The sequence below is a fragment of the Agelaius tricolor genome, unplaced genomic scaffold (assembly GCF_023055355.1).
Source record: "Agelaius tricolor isolate 1412-34295 unplaced genomic scaffold, bAgeTri1.0.p SCAF_2, whole genome shotgun sequence".
NCBI lineage: Eukaryota > Metazoa > Chordata > Aves > Passeriformes > Icteridae > Agelaius > Agelaius tricolor.
The window spans coordinates 5,535,132-5,559,897 of record NW_027269262.1 but is presented as its reverse complement, the minus strand read 5'-3'; the positions used below and the strand labels follow the sequence as shown (position 1 = coordinate 5,559,897).

At 40.4% G+C, this 24,766-nt stretch overlaps 1 protein-coding gene across 3 annotated transcripts in view; it reads right to left on the bottom strand.

Annotated features, from left to right (window-relative positions):
- The window catches only part of KIF13A (kinesin family member 13A), a 106,160-nt gene extending 82,555 nt beyond the window's left edge, over window positions 1-23,605 (bottom strand). Inside the window, exons 1-2 of one of the 3 annotated variants that reach the window (XM_071451253.1) lie at window positions 23,074-23,605; window positions 22,766-22,856 (exon numbers count right to left, since the gene is read on the bottom strand). In XM_071451253.1, coding sequence (XP_071307354.1) covers window positions 22,766-22,856; window positions 23,074-23,128 — 146 coding nt within the window. In that variant the 5' untranslated portion in view covers window positions 23,129-23,605. The remainder of the gene's footprint in view (window positions 1-22,765; window positions 22,857-23,073) is intronic. The other 2 variants (XM_071451236.1, XM_071451243.1) reach the window with 2 other exon arrangements.
- Window positions 23,606-24,766: the final 1,161 nt, after the last annotated feature.

Sequence of the window (24,766 nt, the reverse complement as noted above, 5' to 3'; positions counted from 1 at the left end):
CAAGCTGCCCATGCCAAGCACTTTAAACTTCTGCAGACCTGCTAGAGATTTCAGCTTGGCACAGGAGCAGGCATCGCAAGGAGTGCTCTGAGTGCCAGCCCCTTCCCTGTAAGGCCCAGAGCAAAGCCTGGCTGTGGCTCAGTAACCTGTTCTGGAGAGATTCCCAGCAAAGCCCTGGCACCTGAGCTGCAGCACACTGAGCTACTACAGACTCCAGGGAGGGACCCAGACCCAGAGCTGAGGACCAGAGTCAACCAGCAGGATATCCAAGCAGCACTGCACATACACCATAGTGCCAAGGAGGGTGGGAACTCCTGCAGAGTCTCCTCCTGTTCCCATCCCTCTCACCTCCAAGCAACAATCACTGATCTGGCTCCTGACCATTCTGTGGTTTTGAATGGAAGCTGCACAGAAAGAAGAGCTCACTGTTTAGAAAACTAGATGCAACTTTCAGCAAACAGCTTCTAGAGCATGAAGTGGGCAGGTCAAGGAAACCATAACTCTGGTTTTCCTTCTTCAGTCATTAGTAAGTTTCATTTATTTACCATATAGCACTGAAGATTAAATTTACTAGACAAGCTACTAAGTGTAAACTGAGAAAAAAACCTCCAACATAACCACAAAATACATGGAAATCTCTTTAGATTAGTAACAATGCTGAGACAGTGCCAAAAAATTTGCAGCATCCTGGCACAATTTTATAATCTTCTGTTTAGCTGCAGTTACCTGCTTCAGAAACCTAAATATTTATACAGATACTAGAAATAAATAGAAAACAGTCCCAGATAGAACAGGAAACTCAGTATTAAAGACAACTAATTAAGTCTCTGTGATGGACAAAGAAGTGTAAACAATAAATGGTTCTTTTATTGACAGAACCATGCACAGCTTTTAATAGAGTATAAGCCAATTATCCTTGTAACTACATCAGTTGATTACTGATTCTATTTAAAGGAAATAAATAACGGGAATTTCAAAGTATAGATTTTATTCCTGACTAGCAGGACAGATCTGTGCCATTACCAAAAAGTGCTCTGAAATACAGAGAATGTATGAGAGACAGTTTTAGTTTCCAAGTTGCATGTTGAAACAGGAATGTGCTCTTTTGTTCTATTTTTTTCCCCTCATTTAATCATAATGAAGTCACTTGTGACATTACAACGGTTTCCAAAGCAACAGTCCAGTTAGATGTGATGAACAGAAGATAAGGGTGTGTGGGGAGAGCTCTGTAACTCACTGGTCATCTTGGTGGGAAACCCAGCATTCTGCAAAAATCATTCCAAAATTCATATTCTGCAAGAATACCTTCACATAACAGGATCAACATTAAAGAAATACACGGTGAGAGAATACAAGGTGAGAGAATGGGTGTTTTTCCAAAATACATGAAAAGAATGTTTAAATCAGCTGGTCTGTTCCACAGGGAGAACTTAGAGTTGCAATAATGTGAATGATAATCCAATGGCTGGCTAGACACATCACCCTTCAGTACTTGACTACAAGATTTCTCAAGAAGTTAAAGAAATAATGCTTTATGAATCCTGAGCAGAAAGGGTAAGGTGTAAGTAATAACCTTAGATCAACTCAGGTGCATATGCCAACCAGACATTGTCAGAAATAGGAGAAACAGAAGATTGTGCCTTGAAAAGCAGGAACTTCAGCATGAGAAATGCAGCCTGAATCCATCCAGAGATACACGTAGTCATATTTCTATAGACAAATTCACCTTTAGGGGTTTCACGAGGTGTGTCTGCAATCTTTCAAAACAGAGTGCTTGAAATGCCATGGATTAACCAACTCATGTGTCTGTGTCCTGGGGCATGTTACATGTATATACTGCACATTAGTGCTCAACCCACAGCACAAACAACACCAAAACTGCACACTCAGCATCATTTGAATATGTGAGGCACAGGAGATGAGCTCTTTTTTCTTACACTGTATTAATACTTCTCAGTAATTCATATTTTTCCAAAGATTCTCCTCAGAGAAACAGTGGTAAAAATATGTTGTAATATTCTCCATCAAAGCACGTGCCTTCCTCATGAAGGAATGGCCTCAAAGTAGCATTTGAAGGAACAATTACCAACAAAAGTAATTGCTTCCTTATTTGTATTTTCTAACTATTGGCATGAAAATTAACCAGGAGTCTTGCCTCAATAGCAGCCCAGTCCTTGAACCAGCCTTCCAGACCTTTTGTACCCATGAGTTTCACACTTCAGGTCAAACATAACACTAAATTACAGTAAATGGGAAGCTCTGTGGAAATGCAGCAAACCTGTTTAAAAAAAAAAAAAAAAAAAAGTGATAGAACTCCAGAGTTGTAATGATTAGCAGAGATGCTAATCAGAGACCTGGAGAAAAACAACCTCAGAGTTCGTTAATTTCTCTGTTTTAAAGGTAGAGAAACAAACAGAGAACTTCAGGAAAAGGTCTAAGTTCTGAATAGTACAATGAGTTCTGGCATACAGTATTTTTGCTTCTAAGAGTACTTCCAACATAGACAGACACCTACCTGTAAAACCACAGGACCACAAAGGTGTCTGCATCAGATCCCAAAACAGCAAGAACTTTAATTTAAAGTTGCCTTTTATCTACTTCATATTTTGGGACAAACAACAACAATGGACTAATGACAGCACCCCTGGTAAACTTGGTATCTTGGCTAGTAATTTTCCAAAGGAATAAAATCCTGCTAATCCTAGGAAGCAGTTTAGTACACCAAAGTAAAACAATTGTTACTGCATTATGAGTAGTTATCTCCTAATTAAGCTTTCACAGGGACAAATAAGCAAACAACTCAGAGAGATTTTGGAAACGTATGTTTTTATTGGGGAAGCCAATAGCAGGGAAAATAATACAGGAAAATCTGGGTGAAATGGTTGTTTCCAACAAACTCAGCAGCTTAAAAGTAGATTTTGCAAACCTAAAATCTCACTAAGCTTATCTTGGCCGATTTTAAGAATTGTCTCAAAAAAGTTTTTCTTAAGAAAAATTCATCGCTAATAGTAACTATATTCCAAAACCACACCTCACACATGAAGAAAAAAGGGGAAAAAAAATCATATTAAAAGAAGAAACTATACTCTATACACTGTCTATACTTCAGCCATCTGCGAGTGCCAATTGCATTTTCATGGTTAGACCTGAGTTGTTCACCACAGTAAAATATACCCCAGATTTCCGTGAATGAAAGATTATTGTTCTTACACATCTTAATTTGGTATCAAAACCTGGCAATCAGGCACATTCACATAAAACCAAAGTTAAAGTGTTATTCCTTGACAGTAGCTCTTCTCCAGAAGGAAGGCACAGCATGCCAACATTTGATTGTCTCTGGTGCTCAACAGCAGCAGACACACCTACACCCAGCCTACCTTCACTCTTTTTTCATTGCCAAGAGCAACACTACATTGCTGGAAGAAGTGCTAAGAATTCTTAAATACCTCAAGCTTAGAAATATTCTTCCAGTATATCACCCCATTAAACAACTTATGTGAACAACTGTAATCCAAAGCTGTTCCAAAGACATGCTCACTTCATTTTACCTGTAGGTAAAATTGTGTGAGATGCTGGAGACTCTGCCTGCTGCCTACAGGGAGGGGAGGTTTGGTGACCCTGGCAGGGAACAATGAAAAAGTCCTCTGCCCTCCAGGTTTGCTCAGTTGTTTGCTTTACCCACATCCTGCAAAGAGCTCCACAGTCAAAGCAATTATTTAATGGTTTGTTCTCTTCCATGCCATAACCCAGAGAATAGTTAAGTCTGGAAAAAGCTTTAAAAAGAACCCAAACAACACACAAGCAGATGTATTTCTTCAGAGAACAAGTTTCAAATGTTTTTGCATTCACAGAAAGTCAAAACAGACAAGTTACTTTTGTGAACTTTTTTTTTTCAAACTAATTCCTGAAGAGCTTTTAAAAGTCATCTATTCTTCATCACTGTAAATTACTTCCATAATCTCAGAAAATTGTGATAAGGGATTTACAGCAATCTTCCCTTTCCAATAGCACCAGTGCCTTCTGACCCAATTCCCACTAAATCACCTCATCTAAGCTTCAATTTGTATCACAGGATTTTCCTTCCAATGCTAAACACTGACCATTCTATTTACAACCTCCTGCAGTCCCTGTGTGAAACCTTGCCTCTGTTCTGCACCTTTGCCACTGGCTGAGGAAAAAGAAAACATTTCCCAGCAATTCTGTCCTCCAAATCCAAGTCACTGATGATTATAATTTACTGTAACTGCACATATTCACTACCTGATCCATAAACCTCATCTCTTTACAAATACATCACTTCCTTCTTGAAGTAAGTTTATTATTTATTAATAAGGTGCTTTTCTTCACATCACAGCAGTTAATAATGTTCAAAGAAATTTAACATTCAGGACTTAGTCTTACAGATACTCAATATATCTTAATAAGTACTAGTAAATGCATTACTTGGGATCTCTATTTAACACTCCACCATGGCACAACAGAGCAGCCATTTATCTTTGCACTGTGATGGAAACTATTACTGCCATCTGTGCTGACTCCAGCTGGTATAGGACTAATATAAAATTCTGTTAGCTGCTCTGAGCTGCTTGTTCAGCTGGCAATAATAAAAGTCAAGCTCATTAACAGCAGTCTTGCATAGCAAAGTTTCTGCTTACCTCAGAGAGACGACTAAGCATCTCCGTGAACCTTTTACCATTTAAAAAAACCCCATGACTATTTACTTGGCACCTGTTTTTAATAACAATCACAAAAAGCCTCACAATTACATGCTGGAGTTTTTTTCAAATATGCCTATCAACTTAGCCAAAATTACTTAAAAAAAAAAAAAAAAGAAATAAAAAAGAAAAGCTGCTCCATCAAGGCAATATACTGTTTCCTGTATACAAACCAAAATAAATTTCTAAAATCAGAGACCTCTCTAATGCTATTAGAGGCAGCTGAAAAATGAGCATGTCTGAAGCAAGTGTTAAGGAAAGAATTTTTTAACACTCAGCCATCACTTAATTGCACAATGATTCAGACTTATAATGTCATTTTATAATTTAAACAGAGGAGACAAACTACTGGATTGCTCAAGCAATCTGTCATCTTAAATATACACTGGAAAATTTTATGGTCCTCTGCTTGCAAATTTTAGAATTTTGGGACTACAATCTGGGAGATAGTAAGGATGAAATTTAACAACACTTGTAGTGGGCTTTCCCTTTTCCCTTCTCTCTGAAGTCACAGCAACTTTACTGTAGGCATCAATAAGCACCAACACCAAGGAAAAATACCTTGAACAGTTTAATTTATCTTATGAAATGTACAAACGCAGTAGAAATTTTCTTGTGAACTGTTACCAGCTTTTGATTTTATCATGCTCCCCCAAGACTTTTCTTTCTCACCTACACATTTTGTAAGAAGCCCCCTTGACACAGCTTATAATACACACAGCTTTTTATCTTTTGTCCCCCTACAGCTTCTGTCCAAAGCTGTACTCATCTCAGTGGTCAGCCTTCTGCCTTCGATTGACTCCAATCTTGCACATTTAGAAGTCATCCCTGATTCTTATCTTTCATTAAACTGCTGTGCTCAAATACACAGGGCATACAAACACCAAAGGAAAAGCTACTTTAAAAGAAGGTGTTCCTAGCTGATGGAATGGGCAATGAACAGAAGTTAATTACCACCTTCTATTTGATGTTTAGCAAAATGCGTTATCACATACTTTCTCTCAAACTTGGGAAACTTGGGAAACCCCATACTGAGACTCAGAAGAAACTGTTCACATTTTAAAAGTTTTCTTACTTACTATAATTCTCTTGATTGACCAATATTCCACCCCACCAGCAACCTGAGACACAGTATTAAAGAAAATTTTGCAGGTGTGGTTCTTAGAGCAGGCCTTGAAGACTGAAGATGTTTTCTGTGATACCAGAAACTTGGACAACAGTGACCACCATCCCAGCTTTGTCCAAGCAGCAGGAGGTCAAAGTATTCCACACTTCAGAAAGGATACTGACTTGTCTCACCCACCATACAATCCAGAAACAAGAGAAGCACAGGGTGATCAAAGGCAAAAGGAAAAACCTATCTTGTTTCCTCAAGTCAGGAGATATGTTCCTTCTTTCCTTTAGCAGTTTCTTCCAATAACAAAGTAAATGCACTTCTGTCCTCCCCTCCCCCACCCCAAACCCTTCACTGGACCTGAGCTTTCTGCTATTAGTCTTTAGTACATTATGAAACCTTCTGTTCCTTGTATGAAATTATCCATCTACCATTAGCAATAGTAAAATACCTAATTTTTAATATTTTTATTTAAAATCTAAGTATTACAGCTGAAAAAAAATTAACTGAAATACGAAGATCTCATTGACACTGACATGCTCAGGGCACAGTACTAAACAGCTGAAGGACAGTTAACTTCTGATGAAACTTCACCTGATGTGCAAGGCACTACCTGATCACACTCTTGAGTTCAAGGTCAGTTGTTCATCCAGTTCAAGTTAATGGTCTACAGTTTCACTCACTTTTCTGTGGAAAAGCTCTGGAACTTTCAGTAGTATGTTATGCAGTGCTTCATTTCAAAAAGCCAGAAGTAAGAAGAGAGATGGGAAGAAGTAAGAAGTAAGAATGGGAGAGATTTAACTACTAAACCAAAGTAATCTGGCCTCTCATCAATTTGTTGAATTTCAGCATTCATTCATATCTTGACCTTTTAAATTCTTAATGTTCAATATGAAAAAGCATCCACAATACATATTTCTTCTTCAGAAACTACTTCAGGTTGGATCTGCCATATGCAGAATTATTAGATCACAACAGACATTTTAATCATCTTACCTCTCAAAAAGAAAACCCACAGATCATAATCTGATTTGACCTGTTAATTACTTGTAATTGATGGTACCTTTACTGAATGAAGACAGCTGGAACACTTTGTTCAAGAAAATTGGGAACATGATGAAAAATATCCTTCTGACAACAAGAACATGCTCAGAAGTGATTAATCCTCACCTGTTTCTGAAGTCCCAGAGAATTAAGTGCTCAGAAAAGGCAATTCTGACAATGGGATGGAAAATAGGAGCTATTTGATGTCTACTTTAAAAACATTATATCAAATATCATGTAAAAAGAAAAAAATCAAGCCCAAACTAAAACCAGTAATGCACTGTTTTTACAGCACTTTAAAATCACAACTGGTATACAACCTACAGAGATCTACAACTTATTACTGCATTTGTTCACTAAAACATCTGGATTCTTCTTTTGGTTTTTGACTTGTAAACTTTAAAACTCTGAAAAGAAGTATTTAAGCTTTTGCAGCCTTTGTTACCAAAAATATCCCCAACAAAATAAAAGCCAGTTCAAATGTAAATTTAAGAGAAACATTAAAAATCTATTTTAAGTTTGAATTCAAGCTTGTCCCATTCCCCAAAAACACATTTCACACAAGAATGTCCAGCCCAACTACTCCTGTAACTCCTGTCACATGCTTCACCAAACCTCTGATCACCAATTTATTCCACGCGTTGCTCTGCACATAAACATTGCAATGTGCTTGAAACAAGTCCTAGCAGGTTTTGCTCTGAAAAATGTCTAGCTAGGATTAACAGCTTCTCTCTCCACAGAACTTGTCCAGTGAATTTGCAGCGGCATGCTGGCTTTGGCAAAATTACTATTCTCATATTCAAAGCCACTAAAAGAAAGATGGATACATCTACTTTTCTACCTCAGCAACTGGTGTTAAGCTCCAAGAGATACAGTGACAAGCAGTACAGACACAATGAACTGTCAACAAGAAATAGGGAGGTAAAGAATCTAGACCCTAAAATTCCACAGGGCTATAATAATTAACAAAAATTGATTCTACATCTTTTCAGGTCCTATCATAGTTTAAAGGTTGTACTGACAAAATCAACAACTTTGCCACCTAGTTCCTGACACAGTTTACTCAAATATTGCCAGTCATCATAATCACCTTCCCAAACTGACTTCCTACACTGTGCAACTGTCACATTTGTTGACAGCAGACATCACAGGAACTCTGACTGGCAACCTGCATGGCATGCTGCTGTCAGAAAATACTTTTTTCCTTACACAATTTGTTTCTCTCTACACAGGCTTTGACATTTAAAAACACGTGTTCGAACAACATGCAGTATTCCCAATGGAATTTTACCCAAAGCCTACATACAGCTCAAATATTTTAAAGATATGATAATCCTTCTTTCTTAAAAACTTGTTCATTCTTCTTTAACTCCTACTGGAATCTTTTTTCCCCTCATTGGCTTGCACCTAACAATACCCCATAAAAATGTTTTTTTGAGCTGTGATCTCAGACTGCAGAGGCAGGTTTCTCTTTTTATATTTGTCTACATAGAGTGGAACACTGCTATCACACTGAAAGCCAGAAGTTTTTTTGAAATATCTTCCCACTGCCATTACCTGTGAGGATTTTAGCCATGTTGCAGATTTATTGTGCAGGTAAAACACCCAGACACTGAGTCCAGCCAGATTTGTTGTTGTTTTTGGTTTGTTTGTTTTTTTTAACTCAGGGCATAAAACAAAGCAAAGAAGTGGCAAAGAGACAAATCAATGCCTAAAAATAGAGAAGGTGCATGGACCCTTTCATGCCGTGGAAAGTGCCTGATTAGGTACTAAAAAGGGCCCAGCTTCAGCATTGATATAGTGAGCCAAGGAGCACTCCAGGTTAAGAAAGGGAAGGTTTGAGAATGAGAGAGTCTGTACCACGCTGCAGAAAGGCAGAGGCCTTTTCATTCAGCAGCAGCATACTAAGCACAGCTGCAACATGAAAAAAGTTATTCCGTTATAAGATTTGTCTTATTGCAGCAGGAAAAAAAAAAAACAACAAAAACCAAAAAACAACCAAACTCTAAATTAGATGTCTTAAAATCAAATCAAGCTGTTAGGCCTGACATGTTTCAGAGCAGGAGAAAGATTTTTACCAATTAGCATACAAAAATATAAATACAAATCAGTTAATAATATGAAAAAAATCCAGTCCCTGTCAATGAGTACTTACTATAAGGGAAGTTACTCAGAGGAGACACAGAAAGCAGACAAAAGAGCTGAGACATGAGTGACACACACGCACTCTACCATAATCACTACAGATGATTAAATGTAATCAAAGCTTCCAATTTAGAGTAAGCAGCAGAGTGCTGCTGGGAGTTGCTAACATCATTCAAGCTTTATTCTGAAGCACCATCATTTCTGGAGATAATACTTTACATGGTATCTTTAAAGAGCATGGGACAATGCAGGTAAAAGGTCAGGAGAACAAAGGGAAGAAAAAGGCAGAAGTTAAACTTGAGGAGAACAGAAAAAAGCATAAACTTTATCTATGGATCTGCTTGCACAGAAATTATGGTACTTAGTTTAGCTGAATGTGTTTAAAGAGCCTGCAGGGTGATAGGTCAGGCCTGGCTACTGGGCCCAGATCCCTGCATGCTGACCCAGAGACTGCAGGAGAGTCTGTGGCCTGTGCTGGCACCCACTCAGAGGTGGTTAAGAAGGGAGCTCTGGGACTCTGCACCAGGATATGAAGTGTTCACCAGTGATGCTGCACTGCAGTTACACACAATGGAAAGTCTCTTTCACAGAAAGAGAGAACCATGAAAAATGTATTCTGCCCTGATGATTGTTTTTCTCTTGGTACTGCAAATAACTGTGCTTTAAACTTAACATTCAGCTCAATCAGTAAGATCAACAGGTGTATTTAAATCAATCTGTGAGTGTTACCCCACTTTTTGGCAAAGTATTTCAACTACTTCATTGGTATTCAACAAAATACTTTAAGTACTACTTAAGACACAGCTTTATAGTTCCATTTAGTACCATCTGTGTTGCAATTGCAGCCAGCTCTACCACTCATGATGGGAGTAGGCTGAACCACTCCGGAAGCAGAAAATCCCAGACAACAGAGTGTACACTCAGAGGCATGTTGTGGTATTACATGTTGGGGTTTTTTTTGGTTCCCAAACACCAATTCAACACCATGGTGTCCATCTCTATACAGCCAGTCCTCACACATGAGTTTTAGGAGACTCCCCATCAGTTCTGCCTTGTTACCTGAACACGAGCTCATCCTGCACTGCACCTGAACCAGGAGAGCAGTAGTGGAGGCCCACACCCAGCTACCTTTTGCCCTTTCCTGTTCCTGGCATTGCTCTTGACTCCAACACTGCCACAAACACCAGGTACAGACTGGGCAGCACAGGCTGATGAAGCTTTGCTAGACACCCAGACTGTGGGAGTCCAGCACTGAGTCTCCTGACGTGACTCTGCACGGGAGGAGCTCAGGCCCCACAAAGCTTATCAGCTAAACTTCCAAGACACTGAGCCGCAATTCTTCTGTTTCAGGAGCTGCAACTCAGCTAATTATCTCTGCCATAAATAACCCACAGCCTAAATGATCTACCCAGGGATCTGCCTGCATAGTGAATAGAGTTACACAAAACAAGCAAGAAGAAATAAAGCACAATTACATGTGGTCTCTCAAAAAGTTGACAAAAATTCTTAGAAGAGAATGAGAAGCCATTTATTAAGGAACAAGAAAGACTCTGAGGAAGCAGCTCTGTCTGGAACACCCTGAAAAGTCATATGAAAGGGCACACAGGTTCTGAGCTCTGATAAGGATTGCATTAATTAGGGAGCAGCATTAATGAGGTCAGCAGTTCTGGGTTAGTAACACTAGGATAAGAATGTGAAGGAGCAACATAGGTAAGGAATAATACTGCAAACAAAACTCAGGTTTGAGCACAGCATTAAGTTCAAAACTTAAAAGTTTATCACACTGATTCTTCAGTGTAGCTTTCCCACTTTGACCATCATCACTAATATTTTAAGTCAGAGCAACCCTCAAATTTCAGTGTAATAAGGAATCAGCTGTTTCCTTTTTTGCCTAAATAGCCATTCTACTAAAAAAAAAAAAAAGGCTAAGACATGATGTTTGATCAGTAATTCCACACCAGCCTAATTTATTTTCATCTACACACCTGCAAACTGAGACATGAAACTGAAAGAGCATGCTACAAGAGAAGCAGCAGCTAAGGCAGGTATCCTATTTCAAATAATTTTTGATTAACAGTACTTTAAGAGAAAAATACTACAAAAATATTTATAATATTATATTATATAATATATTATTATATTATATAATATTTATAATATATATATTATATAATATATATATAAAAATACTACAAAAATATACAAACCAACTAGCCAAAAATGCCATAGGAGACCAACACAAAGCAGCCTTTGCTCCTTCTGTTAAGAGGAGAAGATCTTCAGGGAATTTATAACTTCTATTTTGGAAGCAAAGTAGAATGATAATTACAAAAGTATTTAAAATAAGAAATATTTCCACCATTATTTGGGGAAAAACATGCAAGTTTCCTAGTCAAATCAAACACTTACTTTGAGCTCACTAAACTCTGGCATTGCTTGTTACAGCCACTAGACAACAGGCTGTCAGACTCTTATCACTTCCAAACGTTTCTTGAAATTAATGAAATTAGCTAGATTTAGCTTTTTCATTTCCTACACAACAACTGCTTATTGTCAGTATTTCTACTTTCTTTCCTTGCTACACACCGCTAATGAAAAATTCCTCACTCAAAATTCAGTTCTGCAATTCCTTTTTATAATATCCCGGTTCAGAGTCCACAAAGACCCAGCATTTACTTTCACTTTTCCATCTGAGCAAAGGCAAGCTCATCTGCCTCTCTTTTTTGAATCATGATGAAGATGCCAATACCTTGAGAAAAACATTTGGACCATGAGATCCTCAGAAGTCATCCTACAACAACCTTCTAGACAAAGGATGACAGATTAAGATCAATTTGATTTAGACAGGTTTTAATAAAACTAGTTTCACATCTTGGTCATGTGAGTACAAGAGTGTTTTCAAAGTCTGTTTGATCTATCTTGCACGAGCCATGGATTTCTTCCTTATTCAGGTAAGAAATTCTGAAATAGCCACCAATAGTACAGGTCAAAAGAACCATAACTTAGAAAATACACATGTTGCAAAACACTAAGGGCATTCAGCCTGCTCAACACTGCCAATCTGTATTTCTGGGTTTCAACTAGCCCAAAGTTGCAAGAGGACATCCTGAAATTCCAAACAGAGGTACACCACATTCCTCAGAGCACACACAAAACTTCTATCTGTGAGTGTAGATGGCAGCAAGGACAGAATCAGTATTTCTGACAAAAAGAGTGCCACTGTCACATTCACAACTTCAAAACTGAAACTTCAAGAACAACTTGAGAGGATGCAGGATGCCCCAAGGAGCAAACAAGGAAGGAGAGATTAGACTGACATCTATCCTAGTTCAGTACTCATCCACCACACCCTGCTGGGAACTTGAAAATAAAACTGTCAAGAGCTAATTTCTAACTTTCACCATGTGGAAGTCAAGACATCTCCCTCCTTCAGCACCCAGCAATTCTGACAGTAGAGAGGAATCCAATCATGGAACTGCAATGCTAAGAGAGACAGAAATCTACTAAATTTATTAAAAGATTCAAGTTACTGTTCCATTGAAAGGCACCCAAGGAGAGCACTTAAATGCTCATCCTCAAAGACACTTCATCATCCTTTCAATGGACACACAAGTTGTCTCCCATTAGATTACTTCACAGTCAATTTTAAAAGGTTCTCATCCACGACATTTAATGGAATAAACAGTAAAAATTCAGTGTTAAAATATGGATTACAGCCATGCACGAAAACATGCCATGGACTTAGCTACAATGTTAAAAACATCTCAAACAATAAACATTCTAAGGACTTGGAAGCTCTTGACAAGGAAGCTACATAGCAAGCTACCCAGTGTTCAATGGTCTGTTTACAATAACTGATTTTCCTTTTTGTTTTCAACTTGGATCTCAACCAGAATACCCATGAAGACTAGTACCACCCCAGAGAATGCCAGGTTTTCAGGAGGATGAAAAGAAGCTTCTTTTTTTTTTTTTTTTTTTTTTTTCAGGGGGGAGAGGCAGGAGAGGTTGTTGGTTGGTTTGATTTTCTCCAACAAGTATTTTAAGGAGTTTCATCATGTTGCTGGACAAACATTTCTTCAGCTCTCTTTTGCTTTTCACTGTCCTGGCTCCCAAGTATCCTTTGCCTATATATTCTACTACATCAGCAGCAAATCCATTAACAAGCCATCTCTTGGGTTACCTTATGTGTCAGTTTCTCTGCAGACCCTGAAGCAGCAATTCTCAAGGGCACTCCTATCAAAAATGCAGCTACAAGCATTAGTTTTACACTGGAAGAATTAGAACTATCCAAAAACTCCTTTTTAAATGTCATGGGCACTATGAAAAGTACTTGTCTTCCAGAGAGTTTGCTTCAGAATAGCATATCTGCTGTGGACCCAGAAAGAAGCTCCAAAACAGCAAAACACGAGTGCTGGGATGATGGTCCATTAGACACTTTCCAGAACCATATGTTTATCTCAATGTAATAAAACAGCAAAGTGCAGGAGGTCTGCAAATACATTTTGCTCTTACTCCCTTACATAACTGTAGAGGTCTCTTAAAAAAACATATTCAAACTCAACTACTTGTTGCTGAGTATTCAGAGGATACATAAGTAATGCATTAATGTCTCCAGCTACATATAGTGAATAAATGAATGTTTCTCTGTTTTACCAAATAGCCAGTTTCTATTTCAGTCTGATTTGGTAGATAAAATTATCTGAAAGTGTATTTGAGGTCCAAAACAAATTGAGAAGTATCTCAAAATAAAGAATGACAATGCAGTATGACCGGAAGGAAAAAATACCAAAACTCATCAAAATGTTTAGGACTTGCATCATTCAGGGAGGTGGCACTACTGGGCCAAAACAAGTCTGGAGCACTGCAGACTCACTGTGTATCTAAAAACTCACATTGATAGATGCTGACAAAGAAACTTTCCAAAGCAGAACAGGACGCTGCTCATTCAGGGCCATAAGGCAGCTTTGCCAGTAGAGAATTTCCATCAGCTCTGTGCCTCCACTGGAATGCTCTGTTGACTTATCTTTTGCAAAAGCTTGTCAACTGTAAAACAAGCCTGCACTTTTGAATCACAAAGTAAAACTGAATTTAAAGTAAATATTCAACAATAATAAGAACTCTGAAGTTTTAAAAATTACATTGCAGCCAGTGCCAGTAAGCATACAAGTCAATTTATTTGGCAGATAAATTGCCCCTTCAACCTCACATGATCCTTTTTGCTTCAGCTCTGAAAGAATCAAGTTTATGAAAGGCCACCTCAGCTACATTGGACATGATTTCAATAACGAAGTCAGACAGAAAGTGGAAACCACATAAGAAGTATCAAATCCTCCAGTTTCTTATCTAAGATCTGCTGTTCCTTGTCATCATGTAAGAATTATTAAGCAAAACAGACTGTTCCACATACTAGTATTTAACACTAGAAAAATTATTGCAGTAGTTCAAGAGACAGATTCAGAATTTTGAAGCCTTACACTAGAAGAAAATTTAATCTTGGCTAGAGGCTTTTGTACACTATTTAATTGGCTTGACATTTGTGTTTGAAAAGAGACTGTGGAATAAACTGAAATGTAAGCTCAATAAATAAAATATGATATGGTTTTTTCATTTTATTTGTAAGCCTAAAATATTCTCTAATACAAAGAAATTTCAGGAAAAAATATTCAAGTGTTGACATTTTCAGCAATGTGTTTCTAAAACAAAGCATCAAGTTACTTTATAGAAAGTTTACAGTTCACAATGCACCCTGGCACTTTTTGAAACATATGGAGCAGTATCTCCCTAAGTCCATGCAGAGATAAGCATGCCATTCCAGCCACAGCAGCTGCTTTGATTCATGTTTATGAAATGCTTAAAATTCTTGGAATATACATACACACTGCAAAAAGAAGATGCTGCGACACCATGAATCTCCAGTCACTACTAGCCCGCTGTCTATGCTGTTACTGAGCATGAAGAGGCAGCAGCACCGGCTTGGTGGAGACCAGTTTTTAAGAAACAGATGAGTACAGAACCTGCTGCTAGAGCACAATGAGCCTCTCAGCACCCAACTGCAGCATCATCATTAACCATGCTAGTTACCATGCACTAACACAAGCACCCAGAAATGTTTCAGGCACACCTTTCCACTGCTCTGCTGACTGATGCGCCTCAAAAGAAGCACTGTACCATAAATAAACACCAAAATATATTCATGGGTTAACTCATCAAAACAGTAGTTGTGGTATAAATTTCTGTCCTGAGTTATAACACTTAAATAAGAAATAAGTCACTATAGGATGATAAGCTGCCAGGGACTTCATGAGGGGCTGTGACTACAGACTTCCCTATGGTGATCCAAGTGAAATGAGATAAAACATTCAAATTACCTCCTATTGAAAAAGTTCCACCTTACAAGCCATTAGCTTCAAATTATCCAAAGATGATGTAGGAGTATTTCTACAGGATGTCTCTATTTAGGATGCAACAAAATGCCAAAATAAGGGTGTGTCTGGTAACTACAAAATATACTAGTTAAGGATATGATTATGAATTTATAGATGTTTTGATGGCTGAGGGTTGGGTTTTTAAACTAATAATTTTATATTAGAAGGCAACTATCATAAAAAAAGGCCAGAATTACAGATGATAACACTAACCAAGCACAACATTATAAGAAAGCCACTTACTCACTTTTCACCCAAAATGAGAAATTACATAAAGGGACACTTCTCTGGCATTGAAAACAGCTTGTGTAACTCCTGCTCTTCGTCAACATGGATATCTTGAGCTGAAGTCATTGATTTTCAACTCCTGTCAGCAATGCATTCTTCTGGTTGACCTTTATTTCTAAGATAACTTACTGAGCTTCTCTATCAGCCCCCAGCAAACACCAGTCTCGAGCTTCACATAGAAGAACCAAAAAGGCACACATGATCACCCCAAGCTCCATCAAACCTCAAACCCTAATGACCAATTTCATATAAACATACAAAGTCAGGTACTGGCTAGACAAATGTATGGCCCTTGTACTGCCTCTTGAAACACACAGAGCAAAATTACTACCAGGCAAGGACACAACTGTTTTAGTTAACTTGGTGCTTTGGGTCACAAGTTAATTCAAGAGTTGAGTCCTGTGGTGCACATCATTGCACAGCAGGGACCTTTTTGTTGTGGGCTGCACTCACTGTCTCCAGCCAACACTTTACACTTCCTTAAAGAGCCTACTTCAGTCTGCCATCAGTAACAGAAATTCTCCCAAAATATCAAACAACCAGAGACATTACTCAGTTAAGCAAGAGCATCTGCACAAGCAGTTGGCATCTCGCTAGAGCAGGCAGTAATTGTTTCCATTAATAGATTCAAACCATGCCCAGGGCAGGCCAAATAAGCAAAGGCACTGCAGTACTTTCTCATCATTAAGGACAGTGTGTCTGTGCAGGAGACACTGGCACTGCAGCCAGAGGCAGCCACCACTACTCAGTCTGCACCAGAGGAACGCAGGAGTTTAAATCTGGTAAAGTCTCAAACACAACAGCAACAAGTGCATTTGTCAATTTAAAGATTTAGCTCTAATCTTACTACTAGAAGTAGCACCATGCTGAATGGCTGAACAGCAGCTGCCTGCCTGCATATGCTGCCCTGCAGGCCTGATCAGACTGAGAAGGGATTCGCTTTGTCCCTGACGCTTTGTGCCAAGATTCACACCCCAGCTCCGCAGGCACACAGAGCTGCACGGAAGGGCAGCTGGTGTGCACTGCTGCTCCCTGAGCTCAGGTTCTGCAGCACCAGCACTTTTAAAGCACTTCCTGAAGTACCTTGAATCTAACCCACATCTGGGTTACACCATGTTTACAAGCATCATTTAACTCTAATTTTTTTAACTATCAAAGTACAGTGAATTAGAAGTCTGGAGTCTTACCACGTGCGCATTTAATAAACCTACTAGATGCACAACAGAACAGAGAATCTTGTTTTCAAAACAAGACAACTGTCTCTGTTTACACTAAGGGGGTAAGGAGGTGAAAATAAAACTTTTTCCTTTAGGCCTTACATCCCCCCAAAATGGACAAAAATCCTCCTCCATTTTAAGAGGGCTGCAATTTTTTAAAATTCATATTTCACTTCAATAGACAACATATTCAAGGTATAGTGACTAGTAATCCAGAGCTCAAAAATGCCCCTAGCTGCAGAAATAAACATATGCATGCATAGCTGTACCTTCTAAACACAGAAGCTAAGCATGTCTATAGGCCTACTGATCTTTTTACATATATTTTCCTGTCCCACAACATAGGTGCTTCCAACATAGCAAAAGGGAAAAACTGGGCAGGTTTGAAGCTGCACCTCATTCAACTGTGTTCTACTCAGAAATATTTGAACCTAACACTCATAGTCCAAAAGTACAGAACAGCTACAAAGCAACAACTGCCTAAACATGGTCATTCAAAGAACAGTTTTCCTTCTCTTCAAACACGCTATCTATTTTTATTCTGAAACGTATTACAGGCTGCTTACCCATGATCCCAACAGCTTTCAACAGTAGTTTCCTCTAGGAATCACACTTAAAGAGCAAATCACAAGGTCCTATCAGCAGCCTGGATTTTATAAACATAGTAAAATAATGGATGTTGCATTTACTCACAGTTCAGGTCACCTCATGAAGAACCAAGAGCCGTACCTTCAGTATTTTGGGCTACAAGTCTGTGTCTCATTGTGTTCCAAATTACATGGAATTTTAGAACAGCAGTTTCAAGGAACTGCATCTAGTGTTGCATCTGAGGCATGAAGGGATTAAAGCAATGCAAATGTAGCTCCCAAAACAACATTTTCCAACCACACATAATTCAAATCCATCTCCTCTGCCAAGGTTCAAAGCTAACAGTTCACATCCTGAACACTGATGTCTAACAGGAAAGTTACACAGGTCAAAGTCAGATTACTTTTACAATTTCCTGCAAAGATAAAAGTTGCTGCCTTCTACTATTTTATGATCCACCTCTGACAGGTGATAATTTGAAGTGCACACATCAAAGGCGTGATCAGGTCAGTCATACTTTCAGATACAGAACTAATTAGCAACTGTCCTATTTCAGCTTCCAGAAGTTTCAGTTTGAAAAAGTTACCATTATCATGAAGGCCTCCAACAGCGCTCTTCTCTCACCTCTGATGTTACTGAAAGCAAGATATTAAAAACCATGAAGTACTGCAACCACCAAGGGAAGGACTGTGTACTAAAAGCCATCCAAAATTGTGTTTTCTCCAAAGCAGAGGGTGCAACAGCTGTTTTCTGGAAACAAGAGTTTTAGGACAAGCTGCCTAGGGATGAAATCTGTGCTTCAGATATTAATCTTTGAAAGTATTATGACCTACAAAAACTAGACAGACTCACATACACATCTGTTCCCAGCTATTTATTTTATTAAAGAGCTTAAACCTATGAAAAAAACAAGAAAGCCCCCATGTATTCTGGAATCTTCAGTCATTTAGCACTATAGGAAGAGGGTGTTTTTAACTAGAATTGGGCTTTGGTGCTACTTGTCTTATCAAAATGAGGATGGAAGAGGGCAGAACAAACAAGTCATAGCATGGTGGGGTTTTTTTAAGAGTTAAGACAGGCAAGAAAGATACTTTCAGAAAAAAGTGAGATTTTGAGTTCAGCTCTACAATCTGAGAACACCTTTCTTATTTTCTGCTCTGAGATTTTTATTAAGGCAAAGTTTGCAACAGGCTACTGTGCTCTAATGGAATGAATTGCCCAATAAATGAATTTGTGTTTCAGTTAAAACTACAGATGCAATAGCATTTCAATTCCACTGTTTCCATGGTTCCTTGTTTATTTCTGTCAAGACAAATATTTTGCTTACTAAAGGAAAAATCATGTCATGAAGAACTGTTATCAGAGAGCTAAAATAAAATTTTTCAGATCCTATGTGTTAGAAAGTGTAGCTGAAAGGAAAGGAAGGAAATAAGGAAAGCATATTTTAACAATCAGAAACAGAGGAGAAACCAACCCAGCAAGACCTCATTTGTCCTACTGAAAAATAACATCTGTGATGTAAAGTCAGATCTTTAGCAGATATAGAGATGTGAAATTTCTATTGTAAAAAATTACTCAATAATTTTGCAGGATTGTCTGTGACTCTAATTATCTCATAGTTACATTTTAATATGGCACCTTGTTGCCAACAACCAAATACAAACATTTATAGCAGGACAACAGGATGTATTCAATTGGCTTCAAAACATAATACCCATATAAGTTAGGAGGGGTTTTTTTCTGTGGAGACTACTTTAAGAAAGGAAATTCAGGCTGCTAGGTAAAGACAGAAGAAAAATCAGAGAGCTCCCAGAAACTTTCTTCTTGGGAAGAAATGGCAATCTATATTGGTTTGGGAAGGAAATGCCTGAGAGACGTGAGTGGTAACTAAAAGAACACACAAGCACACTTCAGCACATATAAAGGCAACTACTGCTACCAGTAAAAGCAAAATATGGGTTAAAGGTATGAAGTCCAACAACAAACTTCCAAATACTTTGCCAGCACCAGAGATTATACCTGATAGCAGTTAATGAAAACCATTCCCTTTTGAACTCTGTCTCCTATTATTTCAGTTGATAAAGATTTTCCTGTGCCTTTTAGACTCAGACTGTTCAGTTTTACTATGTTCTGGTTTTCCTCCTTCATTAGTTTAGAACACTGGAAGTCATGTGCCTGTGGGCAACAGCAGGCCTGCTGCTTATAAAAAGACAAAACACTTGCATTCAATAACAACTACTATTTTGTAGCTGTGTTTGTTACGGTGTGAGTGCTGTGTGGTCTAGCAGCTAGAAGACGCAGTCAGAATCCTGTTCTAATTTATGGTTACAACTTTACCTCTAATACATAATGAAAGTTGGACAAATGACAGCACTGTCTGGGATTTAAGGCCTCTTACATCACCTGCAAAACTAGCATTACTTGCCCATCTAAAATCCTTCAGAACTATCCTTAATAATGCCTAAAGACTAATTAAAATAATGCAACTGAATTTAGATTTAATTCAAAAACTCCGTACAGCATAGACAAAGCTAGTAAAATCTGATTTTACTAACGTTGGATGTTCTTCCAAGAGCAAATTTTTATAATTTTATAGTTATTAAAGAGTTACCTAATTTTACTTTAGAAAATTCTGTCAGTAGCTTTTAAATTATATCTGTGAGAACAAAGCAAATAAAGAGCATGGTCCTGAATTCTACTCCCTACACCCTATAGTCTCTTGGCTTCAGCTGAATTAAAAAAAGCAGCCCTGGAAACCAAATTTGCTTTAGAAGGCTACTTATTCTTATTCCAAAATGCAGCACAAACTTGTACTTCCATTCAGCTAGAAAAGGGAAATTTCCATATAAAAAGATAAAACGCAAAAAGGGAAAGGTAAGACTAAACAGAATATTAAAATAATGCATAGAATAGAGAAAGACCAATTAATCACCCTAACAAATTAAATCATTTTTGCAATGACATGGTTGCTCTGAAAGAAAAATCCAGTTAAGCTATATAAAAACAAGCTACACAAAGAAAACTAAAAATCCGTTTGACATCTCTAACCCTGCCAAGGCATCAATCCAAGTACAAGCAGCAACTACTCAGCAATTCAGAGCCAGTCTATACAGACACTCTATGGTGGGTACACACAGAAGAACAGAATCCATTCCTCATCATGAGAAATTAAACTGTTTATATTGAGTAAAAAATACAAACCAGCAGTTTAGCACTGAAGGAAAGGTGAGGATGTTCACGAGGCACTGGAAAGCCTATTAGCCACCTTGACAGGTTACACACAATGTCTGCCATTAAGCAGGCACCCAAACTATCTGTTTGCACTAATGAGAGTTACTTCTGACCAGTATTCCTGCCTGTTCTTTCCAATAACACATCTGGCAGTTGTTTCAAACACACAAGTTAGCAGCCAGCCAAATTCCAGCCTCACACTGTGCTGCAGGCAGGACAGCTATCCCTTGCCAGCACAGCTGCCGACGGTGAGGTCGCACACAAGCGTCACAGCTCACCCATAAGGCTCTTGACATAGAAACAGAAGCCAGCTCCCACCCAGAGAATCTATATATTTTATAGATATTAAAGCCTGATAAGCACAGGACACACAAGCTCTCAAAAAACAGTCACTGCACATTCTCACTGAATACCTGCAGGCCAATGTGCACAACAAGCAAAATTCCATTACCAGATCTTCAATAAACTACCTGGCTCTTAGTCTCTTGAGTCTATTGAAATAGTGATTTTCAAATCTTATTTTTGTTTTTGCTTTATAAACTCTATGCATATTTTATGTCTCATACTTGTCAATTCCACTCACTTCTATTTTTTCTTATTACACCAGTGTTGTGATAGAAGCTATATACACACTTCAATTAACTCCTGTTTATTGAAAAAACAAACAAACATACATTCTAAAATAAAATAGTTTTTAAAAACCCCGAAGATTTCCATTTCACAGATGAGCTACTAAGACCCAGAGAGGCAGCACAACTTATAGAAGATCACACAAAGATCTTTGAAAGAAGCAGGAAACAAGCACAGATCTTTCAAGATGCAGGCCAGCACTTTAGCCACAACAATGGTTCTGAAGACAATGCAAGTTGGATCTAAAATAAACTGGTGTGATTACTGCTATATTCTAGTACATGGGTTAATGTGAGAAGCACCTTCACACCTTGGACATGTAAGAATACAAAAGGTCTCAGCCTTTTCTGCTGGAAAGCTACAAAAGCATAATACTCTGCAAAAAAAAAGAAAGAATATTCTCACACTACATTTTCTTCATAACTATACAAACTGAGTCAAAAATATTTTTTTAAAAAGGCTTAAGTAGTAGGAAGGTGCTAGGTTGAAAATCTCTATGCCCATTCAAATGATTTCTCACTCCTTGGCATTAAACGCGTTTAACAGGTCAATTGAACTTGAGCAGTCAACAGGTAACCAAGCAGATAAGAAAACAAGGTAACTGAACACACGAGCATACGACATAACTATTCCCCTTGCACCTCCCTGTCTTTCCCCACACTCCCTCAAAGGAAAGAAATCTTTTCCTGTTCTAATCTATTTTTACAGTCTAGTGCATTGGTATTTTGGATTTTTTCCAAGGGTATTCTTTACTGGGGCATCACAACTAAATGCCAGATTTCAAAATTATTTTAGCATATTCTCGTAGGCTACTTCACAGAACAACACTGAATTAATAAAGGATCTAGCTATTACAGCCTTTTCAAATGCAAATAGGTTAAAACCTAGTAAACAAAGTTAGATATTAAAAAAAAAAAATCAGTAGCATAAAAATCAGATTCTGCTTTTTGTTCCCCCATAGGTTACACCAAGTTGTTAAAAGCCTACACGCAAAGGAAATTTCTGAAAACAGCACGCACAGTCTAGGTCCTTACCTACTCAACAGTTTATTTTTTGAGCAGTCAATCAAAAATCAACTTCTGTACCCGGGAGACTAACGGGGATCTTCTGTCTCCATACCGGGTACCACCGACTCCCCCAGGAAGCCAGGTAAAGAAACTACCCTTACATCCCACGGATGCAACCCCAACGCAGCAGCCCCGGTCAGCGCTCTGCAGCTGTCCTTCGCACTGCAGCCCCGAAAAGCACCGAGCGACACCCTGGGGACCCCGCCACTGCCCTGACAAAGCCAAGCGAGGCGTCTGCGAGGGCGAGGCGGAGGAGCCGGGACTGGGCTTCCACTCGGGGCACGGCGACTCGGGGTTTTACCTTTCTCCTTGCTTGGCGTTGGAAGGCGGCGGGTGAAGCACAGTCTGGTTCCCTTCCATCTCCACGATGCACTTGGTATTCAGGTCCAGCTCTGCAAGGCGACACGGTGGGGGGCTGTAGCCAGGGCGAGCGAGCGCAGCCCCCTTCTCCCGGCACGCCGCTGCAGCTCGGCCCCCGCCGGCTCCCCGGGAGCGAGGGGCTGGGCCGGCGGCCGAGGGGGCTCGTCCTCCGCCAGCCCGGGCAGAACGCGGGGGGACTCCGCGCTCCGGTGCCGCCCCCGCCCCGAGATGCCCCCAGACCCCGGTTACCTCGCTTGTTCATGGGCCGGACCCTGACGGCAACTTTCACCTTGGTGTCCGACATCTTCCCCGCTCCCGGGAGCGGCGGGCGGGCGGCCCCGCTCAGCGCCGGCGGCGGCAGCGACACGGCGGAGCGCCAGCGTCCATGCCGGGCCGGGCGCGAGGGCGGAGGGCCGGGGCAGGCGGGGAAGGCGACAGAGGGAGGGAGCGAGGGAGGGAAGGAACGGAGAGGAGGAGGAGGGTCCGGCGCCGGGGAGGGAGGTGGTGGCGCAGCCCCAGCCGCCTCCTCACTCAGCCGCGGGCCGCGCCGGCGCTGGCTGCCGACGGGCTCGCTTGCAGAACCGCTGCCGCCGCCACCGCCTCCCTGCCAATCCCCACCGCCATCTTCCACCTCCTCCTCCTCCTCCCGCCGCGCCGCCGGGAGTGCGGGCGCCCAGGCAGGCGGCGAGAGGGTGGGGAAAGGCGATGGCGCCGGAGAGCGACGGAAACACCCGAGCGCCTTCGGAGCGGGGGCGTGGGGAGACTCCCTCTTCCCCCGCCCCATCCTCGACCAGCCGCTGCTGCCCAGGGAGCAGGCGCGGAGGGATGCGCGCTGCGCGGGAAGGCGGCGCCGGTCGGAGCGGGGATGCGGCGGGAGCGGGATCCGCCCGTGGGCCCTGCCCGACAGCCACCGTCCTGCCTTGTGCAGGTGTACGCCGCCGCCGCAGAGACACCGGCCTGCCCCACTGTACATCGAGTTTCCTTGGGGCAAGGAAAGGAACGGCCACAGTCTGCCACGGAAAAAATGTTATAGCGTCAGGGGATGTTCTTTTGACAAAATCTGCACAACCTAGGATGACCTGGGTGTAACGTGCATGCAGGCCTGAAAGCGGTGCAGCACCTCGAGGTGATGGAGCAAGGAGCCCTGCCCGGGCTCCAGCCTCACCTCCTTGGCTATGAAGGTCTACCTGCGAAGTGCCGGGGCCACTCGCGCTGTTCAGGCAGGGACAGGCCACCACTGACGAGTGCCGGCCCAAACACTGCAGGACAGAGTAGTGGCGTATTGGGGGAAAGTGTTACAAACAATGGTGTTTTATCCAGCAACTGAGAGCTCCGATGATGGCTGAGCTTCCAGTGGGCAAGCCAAGAAAGATTTTTAGTTAAAAATGCAATAGGGCTCTTTTCAAAGTTTCTTGTTAAAACCTTTTCTCCCCAGAAGTGTTTCCTTAGCTTCAGTAAAATATCTTCCAAAGAATCAATCCTTATTATCGATGCAGCTAACTGGCAGGAATCCCAGTGCAAAACAGCGATGTGTGTAACATTTTCTTTATGGAAGACGGGCTCAAACCCAAATGGGATTACTCTGTCTACTCTGGGGCTAAACCACTGTTGGGAGAACAGGCTAAACAACCAGTGATGAATAGATAGTTGTGCTGAGAAAGAGCAGACCTTTCAAACAGAGGTGAAAACAATGGAGGGAGGCTTAGAAGATCAACCCCTTCCCATCTGCCTGCACACCAAGCAGAAGGGCCCTGCAAAGTGACTGAGAGGATTGTTTCTGGAGGAGGCCTGGGTGTCCCAAATGGTCACAACTCACAGGAATGCTGAAAGGAAACGAGACATGCACTTAGCACAGCAGAAGAGAAAGGTTACCAAATAGAGCCAGGCATCTGGAGAATGTTAGCAGGAGTAGCTGGTGCACATGGACTTCTTGCCTGTAGAA